Source organism: Neodiprion lecontei, chromosome 3 (assembly GCF_021901455.1).
Source record: "Neodiprion lecontei isolate iyNeoLeco1 chromosome 3, iyNeoLeco1.1, whole genome shotgun sequence".
In the NCBI taxonomy this organism is placed as follows: Eukaryota; Metazoa; Arthropoda; class Insecta; order Hymenoptera; family Diprionidae; genus Neodiprion; species Neodiprion lecontei.
This window is the reverse complement of record NC_060262.1, coordinates 234,610-247,780: the sequence shown is the minus strand read 5'-3', so window position 1 is coordinate 247,780 and position 13,171 is coordinate 234,610. Positions and strand designations below refer to the sequence as shown.

The following is a 13,171-nucleotide window of genomic DNA, read 5'->3' as shown; positions in this document are numbered from 1 at the left end:
ACGTTCAACTTGAGCATGCTCAGGTACTACTTTTCTCACGCCTTTATCTCATGTCATATAACATAATTGCCCCTGAATTGCTGGAGTTACGAATCAAGAGTGGATCTTGAGGGGTACGCATATTGCGCATGACTTTTTATATTTGAAACTTGAGAGTGTGAGCTCAGGCTGAAAAACGTACTCACAGTAGAGTCGATAACACACGAAATGGAAAATTTTCAAATCATAGCCACGCATACGTCGATATACGCATGTCGCGACGTATTTGCCACATGATAATGAGGCTATTGATTGACCGTAGGCGTCGAGGCGGTGTCCCTACGGAAGAATCGCATTGTGGAAAAACGTGGGATTCGTAGCGTATTGAAAAGAAAATTTTCACCAATATTCTGGTATACGATGAATAGAATTAAAATAACAAGAGTTCCCCAAGATCTACCAGCTCGACCGAAGCGTATCGGCTACTGGCAAATACTCGTTGACGTATACAATGAATTCGCAGCAGAGACAAGTATCCACGGTCTAAAATACACCACGCAAAGAAAATTAAAGACAGACGGGTTCGTATAATTTTACAATACAACTTTTGCTCATTTTTCTTACTTTTTTTCAAATTTAGCCTTGTAGATATAACACATGTTCTCACCTTTTTTATGTTATGCAACTCAGTACAGGTATTCCCAAGGTGAAGCCAAATGATCGTTAAATATTTTATACCACGGATCTGACCTACGTCCGGTAGTTTTTCTTATATCATTACTCAATACCACGTTCATCGTTCAACCAGTTGCGTAATCTTTGTATAAGTTATACACACGCGATAGCACAATATCCATAAAACAGTAAATAAATCTAGCATTACTTTGTGCATGTGAGTTTTGCTTTGATTCGTTACGCGTATGAGCACAGCAGCGAAAGTAGAGCTTGATCAAATTTTAGACGGAATGACTGTTGACATCTCGGAACGGCGAGACTTGGTCAAATTTAAAATTACAAATTTTAATCAGCAGAACCCGACCGAGATACAGAAATCTTGGTTCAAACCGTATTTGCAGTTTCTGCAGACGTATTATCATTTGTCGCGATTATTATGTGTATGTATGGCAGTTATTATAGATATATATATATATGTATACGATGGCCGATTGAAGGTCGTTAAAATTGAGGTCGCATGTGCGACAGATATCTAGTGTATAACTGCTACTGGCAATACATATACTCTAATATACATATGCGTATGCGCCCATGATGACGGCAAGGAAGCAACGAAGGCAGGTTCTATTCAGGATCAGATGTGTACATTCATTTCATAGGCAACTATATATATTAACTATAATATTCCAGAACTATCGGTACCATAATTGGTAGGGGACGAGTAACGTAAATATAATAAAAATAACTCACTCAATTGATACGTTAATAGGTTTCTGAATTAATGAGAATCAACTAAATTGTAGAAGATTTGGTCAAGTTGATTTGAATTAATTTGAATTCGTGTCAGAATTATCTGTTCACAGGGGGATAAAAATGAAGTCGAATTAAAAAAAAGTGAATTTGAAATTCACTTGTTATTAAAATAAATTATCGAGAATTACGGTGAAAAAACCTGAAATTCATGAATTGTATTAAATCAAGTCGAATTGTAGAAGTTTATCTGAATTGCAAAAATTAATTCGAAATAAAACAAAAGTCAAGTTGAATTTACACGAATCAATTTAAATGAATTGAACTCAAAAAAATGATATTGTCACTCAAATCTTGAGTTATTTTTCCCTCGGACTTAACGGCTATAATTAGAGGCAGTAGCGGATGCAGCGGCCGATGTTATACCTATACATATACGTATAGATATGTATACAAGCAGACTGCAATTCACCTCCGCCAATCTTTATACGTAGTTGAATACCCAACACTTGACCCTTGTATGGGTTTGCAACGACAGATGTGCCGCTGGGGGTCGAGACTCCATGTGGCAGACAGATTAGACGCAAGCTTGCTGCTTCTTCCCAGAGTGGGTTCTGTACATGATGTAGGCGGCTGCTGTACGACTGGTACATATCAAGGGAAGAAATGGAACAGCGCTTCGTGTTGCACATCTGCGCGAGTTACAAAAGTTATAACCTTGGAATAAATTAATCGTCGAGTTTTGGTACAGCAGGAACTTGTAAAACTTCACCGTAAATCATAACTGCGTCATAGACGCGCGTGTTTAACAATAAGCGATATCTTGCGATTAGTCACCGGTTCCAGGGACCGAGAACAACGGTCGCGGTGGGTGGGAAGAGAAATCAGTTTTAGTCAATATTTCGCTCAAGTAAATATTCGCGTGACTCATGCGTGTATATATCTTTCGCCGAAAGCTTAAAGCGATATCATCGCTTGAAAGTATTCTATTCTTTGACGAAGAAAACTTATCGCGGAAAACCTTTCATAAAAGGGAAGAAAATATATACGTTACAGGCCAAAGGTGTTATATATACACGAACGATTCGGCAGCCTGTTGTTCTTGGGAAGGTAATAGAAAAACGGTTTCAATGTCACCGTTTTAAACGAACAACGAAGTTACGTAATGTACATACAGGGTGAGGAAAAAGTACGGAAACCCCTTTCATTCAAAAATAGTGAACCTCGAAGTTTGACTTCAAGATCAACTTTAAAAGTAAATCAGATCGTCTCGACCAAACGTGACAACTTTTGTGCGAACCATCTTCCGTGAGATGCGGATCCTCAAAACTATCCGAGTCATTGTTACCAACCATACTTTCGGCCTTTATTTGACCCGTAGAGGTCACGTTGACTCTGGACACACATTTAAACGTAAGATTTTGCGCTCTTTGGGGGTTCCCATTTGAAAAATCAGAGACGAACGCAAAATTACCTTGATGATGATGTTCAAAGTTAAATCAAATGTCACCATTGAATCTTCTTTTCACCGAACACCGCGAGATTTCTAGGGGTTTCCATACTTTTTCCTCACCCTGTATACGTACAGCGTAAGGCTGCAGGTTCTGGCATACGTTAAATCACAACTAGCTGAAAGATAAAAAAGTGATTAATGTCAAGACTCGTGCACATGATAATGCTTGGGATTCTGAAGACGATCAAAATAGACTGAATATGAGTACAAATTATACGTGTTATAGAGCAGACCTCTCGTTGACCCGAACGATTCCTTCTAGCCTTTCTGACCCAACTCGCTTGCTATTGCAACAGGTTTATTTGGCTAACAATCGTGAGCATATCCATAGTATGCGCCGGGCTGTTGTCCAGCCGCTTCTACGAAAGACATCGCGCGGCTAGCATGAGGACGACCGTTGTGAGCACTCAACATCCTGCATGGGACCTTCAATTACCCGCCGTAACCTTGTGCCACGGCACAATGGCGACGAGACAGAAGTTGGAAAGTTATCTTAACTCGCATGAAACGTGAGTCGCTCCCCCGCTTGTCCCTTTTCTATCATATACTATAACAGTTCCCTGATATCCTCCGCAAGTCTCTCGTTTTACAATAAATTCCTGATGCTATAATATTTCAGATTGAAGCCGAAAGATGTTCCGCGGGAAGAATTGATAAACGCCGTGAGACAAGTGAGGAAGGCGATCGAGCCATCGAATACGTTTCCCAGGGAGCTTGAAGTCATGCAAGAGCTCCTAAACTCGAACGCTCTGCAGATTCACGAATTCCTCGAGAAAGTTGGCCCGAACTGTAGCGAATACCTAATCGTGTGCAAAAGGGCGAATCGCGAAGTGCCCTGCAAAAGCTTAATGTCGCCTTCGCTGACCCCTTACGGGCTATGCTGCTCGTTTAACTACCACCACGCCTCATCCGCCAGGAGAAGGTAAGCTTTACTCAGGTGCGAATTGATAGGAATGACAAGTTCTTATCGCGGCACGTCAAACCTTAACTTATACTAATCGATTAACCATATCTTTGAGACAGCGGACTGCCCGCTAATGGAGCTCAGAATTGACCCTGGATATCGAAAGATTACATTGAACGTGTATGTAATTACTACGGTCAGAAGTGGGGGGACGAGAAATAGGTAGACACGTAAAATACAAAACAGAGTGTAGGACATATTGTGTCCCCTTTGAATGACGTAAATTTGACAAAAAATAAAAAAACGAACACGCGTTAGGAGAGGGAAAATTGACTGAGCAGAATGATGCTAAACATTATGCAAAATAAGAGAGGAGAGTATACGTAGTGTGATTATTATTACTCAAAGACTCTTACACTCGGATGTAATGACGCAATAGTTTTACTAACTAGGAGCCGTTGACAATCAACTTTAGGAGAGAGACGAACAGAGACAGAGAAAGAGAATACACGTGTAAGTGTGTGGCCGGTGCAACTGGAGAGTGGTGAACGAAACCTAAGAAAGACTTGACGGATTGAATTACGCGGAAAGGCCGGCAACGCGTTACTCGGTTATTAATCTGACGCGTGTTGAATACGTGGTAGAATGTACAAGCATTATTTCGCCGACAAGCTGAACGTGTCCGAAAACGCATCAGAGTTTCGGATTAAAGTTACACTCTGAAGAATTGACTATAAAATTAAAAATCGTTGGAGTAAAGCGGAAGTGTGAGAATTTAAATTAGGATTATAGAAATAAAAAACTACATACCGCTCTGAAATCACATTGATGCCCTGAATTTTCTTTATCGTTGATTCAATGCAGGCTATATTCTGTGAATCGTGAACAACGACTGCAGCAATCGGTCAGCAAGGTCTTTATTTTCTTTCTACGTAGCAGGGCAAAGTTCAAAGAGAAACTCATGGAGCGGACTTGAAAGGAAACCGCAACTCTGATTGCGTATTATTTTAGTATATCGTAACAAGAACAAACAAGAAACGGTGAAGTGTAGCACGACGCGTGGCTAAATAAGTAGTTGCACGGACGGAGAGTTGATTTCGTTTTGCGAATAGCTGTTATTAGTTACAACGAAGCACGGTATTTCCGTTGACGTAATATATCAAGTAATTATTCCCAAGTATATCGACGTAGTGTAAGATTGTTATAAATAGGGCCCGGATTAATATTTATTTATTTAAATTATTTTCAATCCTGATTTGGTTTTCTACACAAAGTTTGATGTTCGGAGAGATATTTCTGTTTTTCAAGTCTATATTACATGTACATATATTGTAATTTTTAATGCAAATGACGCGAACCAACCGAGCGCAGGTTCGCAGCCGAAGAGTCGAAGGATCAGGAACATCACTCAGTGACTTACGGGGCGCGATTTCTTCTCTCATTCCTGATGAACCCGCTGCAGGAGGATCGACTCTCGTCGGCGTTCTACGGCGACGGAATAAAGGTCCTGATCCACGAGCCCCTAAATTACCCGGGTCCCGCGGCTTTGGAATTCGTCGCGCCGTCGGGCCACGAGACGATCGCCAGCGTGAACGGAAATCGACTAACGAGTAGCAGCGAAGTGCTAAGTATCGGGCAGGATGTTAGAAGATGCGTAATTGTGGACGAGTCTTCGCCCCCTTATCGCAAAAGCAACTGTTACGTGTCGTGCCGCGAGCGCATAATCAGGAACATATGTCGGTGTCAGACCTTCTACTCTTTCACTAACGAGCGGGACTTCAAGTTTTGCAATTTTTCCCACATGATATGCCTGTCGAAGAATATGATCGGCTCCAGCTCTCTGAAGCCCAGCGACCCCGAGTGTCGGTGCATACCGGAATGCGAGGAGACGAGCTACAGCGTAGAGACGACGACGATACCGCTCAACGCCCCGGAGTTCGCTCCTTCTCCATTCTAGTGAGTGGATTAGCATGGTTACTCATTTGAATTCGCCGCGCGGAAACATAATCACATACCTAGTACACGCCTCATGGGGATATATCAATTTTTTTTTCTCCATCTACAATTCAAACAGCAAGGACGTAAACCGAATCCCAAACGCAACTGCGTTGCACATAACGCTCGCCTCGCAAGTGATGACGCTCCAGCGCAGGGACGTAGTTCAATCTTGGATCAATCTACTTTGTGAGTAACTTACGATAAGGCGAAAGGTCTCACGCCTACGCACGTTCTCTGAACTCTTCAAATTCCTGCCCTGCAATATGCTTTTTCAGCTTCCCTGGGGGGAGTGTTCAGTCTCTTCTTGGGCTGCAGTTTCATTTCGCTGGTTGAGATTTTATACTTCTTCTGTATCTGCTTGCCGAACAAACTGAGAATGAGAAGAAATCGCAATCCAACTACTAAAAGGTAATTTACTAGGATTACTGCATCTGGGTATCTGCGAATACTTTTCTCAAGCCTACTATGCAAGGTAGTATTGTAAGTACAACGAGGATGGAATTCGTGTTATAATCTTACTATCGCCAAGGTACTATTTATGTTAAGTAATCGCGATGTCCAAACCTAACTTCGAGCTTGCATTAATTATTTTGTAACACCGTCACTTTGAATCAACGTTTCTATCTAATCTAACCAATGCTGGTTCGTCTTTATCTAATTTTGATAGATTCGTAGCACGAAATCAGTATCTGGCACTTAAATCGCTCAGGTACAATCATTTCCTGGAGAATTTATATTTTATTCAATTCCCCAATTATTTCCAAGTATTTCTATGTACCAATAAAAATCGCTTTGATATACAGATTGATATACAGAATAATCATTATTTATACATTTCCCGGTATTGATAAATAAAATTTCACGCAGCATGTATCACGTAAACATGTGTAAACATGTTTTTTTTTCCCTTTCATTGTCTGGAAATATATCTGTGTGAAAACTGGTTGGTATTTCATTGAGGTATAATTATTAGCAATAAAAGAGTGTTGATGGAAAATAATAATTTCATTCTTTCATACAGCAAGTCATCATTTATAAAAGTAGCATAGTACTCCCTTGGTTAACGAGTTACATACGTCATGACCTGTTTCATGATCCTCACCCGTTATTCTTCAGAATCAGTTGTGTAGGTTTAAAGTTTAACGTCAATTAATTCTTTCAATACAATTATGATTTACGCACCGTTTCAAGCTTTGAATTTCAAACCAAGCGCCTGAAGAATGAATGATAAAATGTCCGTGCTTTCTTCGATCTGCAAAAGAGGTATAATTGCATCAAATATTGAGCTAGTTTTCTATTATTATTTAAAATGACAGAGTTGTTTCTTTAATCGATTCCGTACAAATTTGCGTAAATTATAGCATTGTCCACTCACCACCTTGGCTGTTGGTTTGCCACCTCCATGTCCAGCTTTGGTCTCTATTCTAGCTAGAATAGGGTTCTCTTGTTGAGGTAATTTTCCCAACTCATTTTGAAGAGTCGCGATGAGTTTAAGGCTATGCAAAGGTACAACTCTATCGTCATGGTCGGCTGTAAGCAACAAAGTTGCTGGATACTGTTGCTCCTTATTTTTCAAACTGACGTTGTGCAGAGGTGAGTATTTCAACAGATTAGAAAAGTGTTTCTCTTCGTCTGAACTACCATAGTCAGACACCCAAGCATATCCGATGGTAAACTTATGAAAGCGCAGCATATCCATCACTCTGAAAGAAAAAACATATTCGTTCAACGAAAAGCAGCAAAATATTACAAGGGATAAGAAGACGATGACTAGCGAAATGAAATTTTTGGTCACGACAAATTGACTCCTACCCGACTTGAGCAATGGCTGCTCCAAATAGATCTGGTCTCTGATTAATACATGCTGCGACCAATAATCCTCCATTGCTGCCACCTTGAATAATCAGTTTTTTCGATGTTGTGTATCTATTACTGATTAAATACTCAGCTGCAGATTGAAAATCGTCAAACACATTTTGTTTGTTTAGGAATCGACCTCCATTATGCCACTTTTCACCATATTCACTGTAAAATTATACACCATCTATGTATATTGTCACAGGAATCTTACATCCGTTCTTACATGTGTCTCCATATCAGTTGCTGTTGTAATGACAATATTATTCACAAAAAAAAATGTCAAATTGTATTACCCGCCACCTCTGATGTTCGGAATCGCAAGCACTCCGTTCATGTGCTGGACAAATACCAGTCTGGTGACGCTGAAGGTTGGTTGAATGCTAACGTTAAATCCACCGTACCCGTAGAGAAGAGCAGGCATTGAGCCGTCCAATATGGCACCCTGGAATAGATGGTAAGAAGTTTCCCAAAAAATTTTTAAATAATAAATATTTTCGTCAAAAGTAAGAGGAAACTGCAGATATAAATAATCAAGAGGTACTTTATTACCTTTTGCATAACAATGAACATGGGCACTTTAGTTCCATCCTTGCTAGTGTAGAAAACTTGCTTAGTCTGATACAAATCTGGATCAAAGTTTTTCACTTTAATATCACGGTGTATCTGAAAATATCAAGTAAATTTGTACTTGTGAGATAACTTGTCTGTCGTACACGCAATAGACCTGTTAGGATACGACTCGACAGTTCACCTTTGGTTCAGCGTCATCTTTCAGGTCCGTGGTGTATATTATACCAGGGGTGAGAAAACTCGTGAATTGATAAAATATTTCAGAATATTTTTTGTCACCAGAAAAGCCAACTATCGTTCCGACATCAATTGGGAAAGTACGGAGTAGCTGTCCAGTTTCCAAAGAATATAATTGAAGTACGTTCTGCAAATAAATGTAGTGCCCGTTGTAGTTCAGGTCAGAAAAATAAAAGTAGATAAAACTTTACAAACCGAGTCAATAACGTACACGTTTACAATTTCAATGATTTATTACCTTGACATCTTCGATATAGCAAGCGACAAACTTATTACCGTCCACTGCGCTAGCCCAATCCAAAACGTTATGGGGATCTTCTGGCAATAGTTCGCCCCATTTGGACTGCACCCAATCATGCAGATCAATTGTTATCAGCTTGTAATTGGGAGAATTTTTATTTGTGCGAAAAACAGCTTTGGATCCCAGATTGGTGATGTACTATGACATAAATTTTGACAATACGTATTGTAGATGGAAAAAGACTATCAATCGTATTAGGATCAATTTCCAGTATACCAACTTCGTAATCAGCATCCAGCTTATCCACAACTTTAGTGAGCGGTAGTTTTCCACTGATTTTAGTTCCCGGCTTCAGTTCTGCGAAATACACTAAATTGTCTTTACAATCCTTCAGGGGCATAACAATCAACCAATTTCCACAATCACTTACTTCTGCGCCACTAAGAAAGGAAGGAATATCTGTTAATCATTCGTCGATAAATAATACCAATGGTCAGTGAACCCACTTAGACTTTCTTTACGGTGTACGAAATAAATACTAAGAGCCACACTGTACCAATGAAGCATGTGCGTTAAAAATTTAGGCTTGTTTGCTAGTTACATTAAAATTATTGATCTACAAAATTCCCCTCACATTCTCCACAAGGGCTGATCTGGAAATTCAATAACCAAAATATCCTCGGACTGTGGAGTGCCAACGGAGTGGTAATAGAGCTTTTGATGCTCAATGCCTTGAATTTCTGATCCATCAGTTTTTCCTTTCTGTTCAGGATATCGGCAGTAGAAAATACCCTTGTTATCGTGGGTCCAAGCTATTGGTGAAAACTTGACCTTTTCTAAAACTTCCGGGTATTTTTCGCCTGAAGATAATATCGGTCAAAATTAAATTGCACTTGATGCACATTACTTTATGCTATTGTTAAAACTTTCAAACTTCTATTAATCAGATGTAATAAGGAGGTGCGAAGATCAAAATAGAGGAAATAAAACCAGCGTAAACTGTTGAGCAGTGAAAGACAACCTGATAATAAGTATATGCAAAAGTCTGAAGACCCATGTGAAAACCAAAAGGCGTGAAATCTGTTACAACAGCTACTCAACCTGCTGCTACAGCAAAATAATAGTATTTCTTTTAAGAATTGATGAGCTTGTGTACTGTACCCGTGACTGTGTCAATGAAATGGATCGTTTTCCAATCCGAGCCACTGCTTGAAAGCCCGTAAGCAAAGATACCACCATCTTCGCTAAATTTACTACTACTTATAGCAACAGTTCCATCTTGGGACAGAGTATTAGGATCTAGAAATACGCTTGGCTCTGCGTCTATTGAGCTTTGCACGTATAGGACGCTGTAAATGGACAATTTTATTGTCTTACTTATAACATGATCGGTCAGGCAACAACTATAACAATGTGACCTTGCGAGATTCATATTCTGATAAACTGAGATCTAATACTCAAGATCAAGTGTTAAGAAATTACATTTTGTAACGACAAAGTATACAAGTGGCAACGATTGAGCATAGTTTGAATATAAAACAATATTTCATCGGCGAACAATGATTTTTTTCACACAAGAGAAAACAACAATACAAAAAATGACATTAACCAAAGCTAAGTCAACTTAGATAAGATGTTGCATGTATAGTACATATAACTGAGAATTTTTACACATCACGAGTATTTGATACTATAGTTTACAATAAGCATACGCAAACTAAGGCAAACCTCTGATTTTGTAATCCGGTATTTTTGTAGAAGTAATATTTTTCTCCGTGCTTAGCAGGGCAGGAATACTTTGGAAAATCCCAAAGCTGTTTCAAACGATCATGTATATTTTCACGTACTGGACAAGCGTCTAAATATGGCCTTGTTATAGCATTTTGAGCTTCTACGAAGGCTTTAGTCTCCTCCGAGTCTGGATCTTCCAGCCATCTGTACGGATCTACAATCTGTAAAAAAAAATGTTTTCAGTCTGGAAGAAGGTAAGGATAACGGACGTTGAATACTAGTCGTGAAAAGAGGAAGAATCATACGCATGATGGATCAAATAACTACTATTGCACAAGAAAAGTGTAGGGTATTGAAGAACCTAACCTTAGTTCCGTGATAATCGTCGACGATACTTTCGTCACGACGAGCTTCGGGATATGAAAACTTTGTCATGATTTTACAATCACGTCGTTCAGTGTACGATGTAAAGTCAGGTTTCACCTGCCGGTATAAAAATTTCATAAATTTCTGCGTTCTCCTTTAATAAGAAAGTGAGTATTGTTACCACGCAACAGTGGAGCAGCAGTTTTCGATGTTCGAAACTGCTGAAAATAAGGTTAGGTATATCTAACAAGTTACATCTGACAATAGTAAAAATGGTGCTTATGTACCGGCGAATAGAGCCTATCTGTTTTCGCGATATGCAGGGATCGTAAGTGATTCCAGCTAACTAGGGCGGCCTCTGCTCTTCTATTTATAGCTGTACCGATACTACTTTTTATAAAGACTCGTGTACGCGACAATAAACACTTAATCCCATCGGCGGCCGGCAGCTGGAGCGGGGCGACCATCGCGAACGGGAATTAATCACTTTTCGCGTACATCAATGCGCACATACTTATGTGTAGGATATCAGATGAACCGAGCACGGAGTAAAATCTCTGCAATCAGCAATGAGGATCGTATCTTCGTTAATTAAAGCGTATTGCCTCTTGTTCTACAGTACGTGGTACCCTGGTGAAAATTTCAACTACTACGAATTTTTGCAGAAATTGGAACATATATTATTTTTTACAAAATTGTAAATATGCGTAGTTTTTCGTAAGGAATTGTCAACTTTCGTTAAAAGTTCTACCAGCTTGTAGAATTTTTACTGAAAAGGTAGAAATTTTCCTGAAAATCTACAAGTTTTTATGACAAAATATGCATATTTATTATTTTTTACGAAAACAATTTTTTGACGCTAAATGTCCCGATTTCCCTAAAAACACGTAGAAAATCGTTGCAAATGCATACAACTCTCATAGCGCAGCGAGAAACGTAATTGATATAGTTTTTCACCTACAGGATAACGGCTATGAAACTCACCTCAGACAACACCATGCAATCAACACGAATTTTGAGCATGATCTGAATCAACGCTTCCTCATCACATCGAGGCGAAAACATCAGTAGTAAAACAAAACATGGCAAGAAAAAAAAAAAATCCGAATGAGGATGGGGCGAAACGATACAGAAGAAAAGGCTAGCGGTGATAACGCACTAGCAGTCGGGTACCCGATGATATTGCGTAACACCCCGCGATTATGGTATCCCTCCATTAAATTACAATCTGTTACATTTTGATTGTACCTATACTGTATGCAAAGTTTAGATAAAATCAGGCTGGTGGAAGGGATAAAGTTATACTCCTATACTTGAAAATGATGTATAATTATTATAAAAATCAGCTGCAGAATAGGTAAATCTTTCTTTAAAGGTAGTACGTATGCATGTTTAATACATGTTTAATACTAGCAGCCCGTCGCGCGCGGCTCCGTTCGCTAATATTTTCAAATGCTTATCGTGACAAAATTATTAGACTTTTTGAGCCGAGACGTTGGAAACTCTTGATCATGAATTTCTTCTGTCTGTCAGAGTTCATTCGGCGTTCGCACAAGTGTGTGATCCTCTTCCGACTTGGCTTGTAAATATCGTTATATCGTCAAAAGTATTGATCTCGTTGTGACGACATACAGCCTAAAACCTACCCAAACGTTACACTTACCTACAGAAAAAAAGAATCAAAACTGGTTCACTAACTTTTGGAGTTATAAGCGAACATACGGACAGATAGACATTTTTATTGTATACATATTATATGTAGATAAGAGATGTAGAAACGAAGAAGATAAAAATATACGCGTATATGTACACCGAAGAATCTCGTTGCATGTAAACATTTGTACGCATGGTAAATTGCGAGAGATTACTGGGGTAGACAGTATCGCAATTTACATAGACGGACGTGTAGCTGTCTCATTTTATCGCGTTGCATGCGCTCGTCTCTGTGGCCTTTGGCACGCATTTGGTTCCCGCACCACGGAGTTGAGCCCCCCGCGAAAGTTCCGCGCAGTGTTGCCAAATTAAGAGAACTCCTCCTAAATTTTGGAGGAATTGAAAGCTTCCGGAGAAAAAAACATGAAGAAAAAATATCGAGGATTCGCTCGTCAACTTTGCAGTTTTTACTGCCTTTGTTTGTTATTATTCTGTGCGACAAGTACGGTGAGCGAAAGACAAGTTCTGTCGGTATAGCAAATGCCAGAATTGCTGGTAGGGTTGAGCATTTCAGATAGAGCGGGCAGCTTATACCGAAAAGTGGATTTTATTTCTACGTACCAATTATACACGTCGTATTGTGCGAACATCGTTTAAGGTCGTTTTGTCGGTTAAAAATTTTAGCAAGATTTAG

At 39.4% G+C, this 13,171-nt stretch overlaps 3 protein-coding genes and 1 long non-coding RNA gene across 9 annotated transcripts in view; 2 read left to right on the top strand and 2 right to left on the bottom strand.

Annotated features, from left to right (window-relative positions):
* The window catches only part of LOC107220093 (exostosin-1), a 30,251-nt gene extending 24,887 nt beyond the window's left edge, over positions 1 to 5,364 (bottom strand). The window contains exon 1 of one of the 3 annotated variants that reach the window (XM_046733288.1): positions 5,242 to 5,364. The gene's annotated coding sequence lies outside the window, so the exon portion shown is untranslated. Of the gene's footprint in view, positions 1 to 4,631 lie in introns of all 3 variants that reach the window. The other 2 variants (XM_046733290.1, XM_046733287.1) reach the window with 2 other exon arrangements.
* On the top strand, positions 311 to 6,621 carry LOC107226046 (sodium channel protein Nach-like). Of its 3 annotated transcripts, none has more exons than XR_006903148.1 (6): positions 311 to 560; positions 3,214 to 3,426; positions 3,537 to 3,839; positions 5,193 to 5,777; positions 5,900 to 6,005; positions 6,095 to 6,111. XR_006903148.1 is itself a non-coding variant. In XM_015666719.2 (6 exons), the coding sequence occupies exons 1-6, from the start codon at positions 400 to 402 to the stop codon at positions 6,229 to 6,231; spliced, it is 1,509 nt and encodes a 502-aa protein (XP_015522205.1). In that variant the 5' UTR covers positions 311 to 399; the 3' UTR covers positions 6,232 to 6,621. The 3 variants fall into 3 exon arrangements, 2 of the variants coding, with proteins under 2 accessions (XP_015522205.1, XP_046589256.1); XM_015666719.2 differs by having other exon boundaries at positions 5,896 to 6,005; positions 6,095 to 6,621; XM_046733300.1 differs by lacking the exon at positions 311 to 560 and adding an exon at positions 1,948 to 2,113 and having other exon boundaries at positions 5,896 to 6,005; positions 6,095 to 6,621.
* Positions 6,622 to 6,805: 184 nt separating this feature from the next.
* Positions 6,806 to 11,862, bottom strand: LOC107226051 (prolyl endopeptidase). 2 transcript variants are annotated; one of them, XM_046733284.1, is made up of 13 exons: positions 11,809 to 11,862; positions 10,825 to 10,941; positions 10,456 to 10,679; positions 9,889 to 10,076; positions 9,362 to 9,587; positions 9,008 to 9,167; positions 8,725 to 8,925; positions 8,431 to 8,613; positions 8,229 to 8,342; positions 7,973 to 8,121; positions 7,632 to 7,844; positions 7,195 to 7,522; positions 6,806 to 7,071 (listed from the first exon to the last, which is right to left on the bottom strand). In XM_046733284.1, the coding sequence occupies exons 1-13, from the start codon at positions 11,845 to 11,847 to the stop codon at positions 7,006 to 7,008; spliced, it is 2,208 nt and encodes a 735-aa protein (XP_046589240.1). In that variant the 5' UTR covers positions 11,848 to 11,862; the 3' UTR covers positions 6,806 to 7,005. The 2 variants fall into 2 exon arrangements, with proteins under 2 accessions (XP_046589240.1, XP_015522210.1); XM_015666724.2 differs by lacking the exon at positions 11,809 to 11,862 and adding an exon at positions 11,112 to 11,291.
* On the top strand, positions 11,305 to 12,483 carry LOC124293239. Its single transcript, XR_006903153.1, has 2 exons — positions 11,305 to 11,442; positions 11,788 to 12,483. It is a non-coding gene; the product is annotated as an uncharacterized LOC124293239 (long non-coding RNA).
* The last annotated feature ends 688 nt before the right edge of the window (positions 12,484 to 13,171 follow it).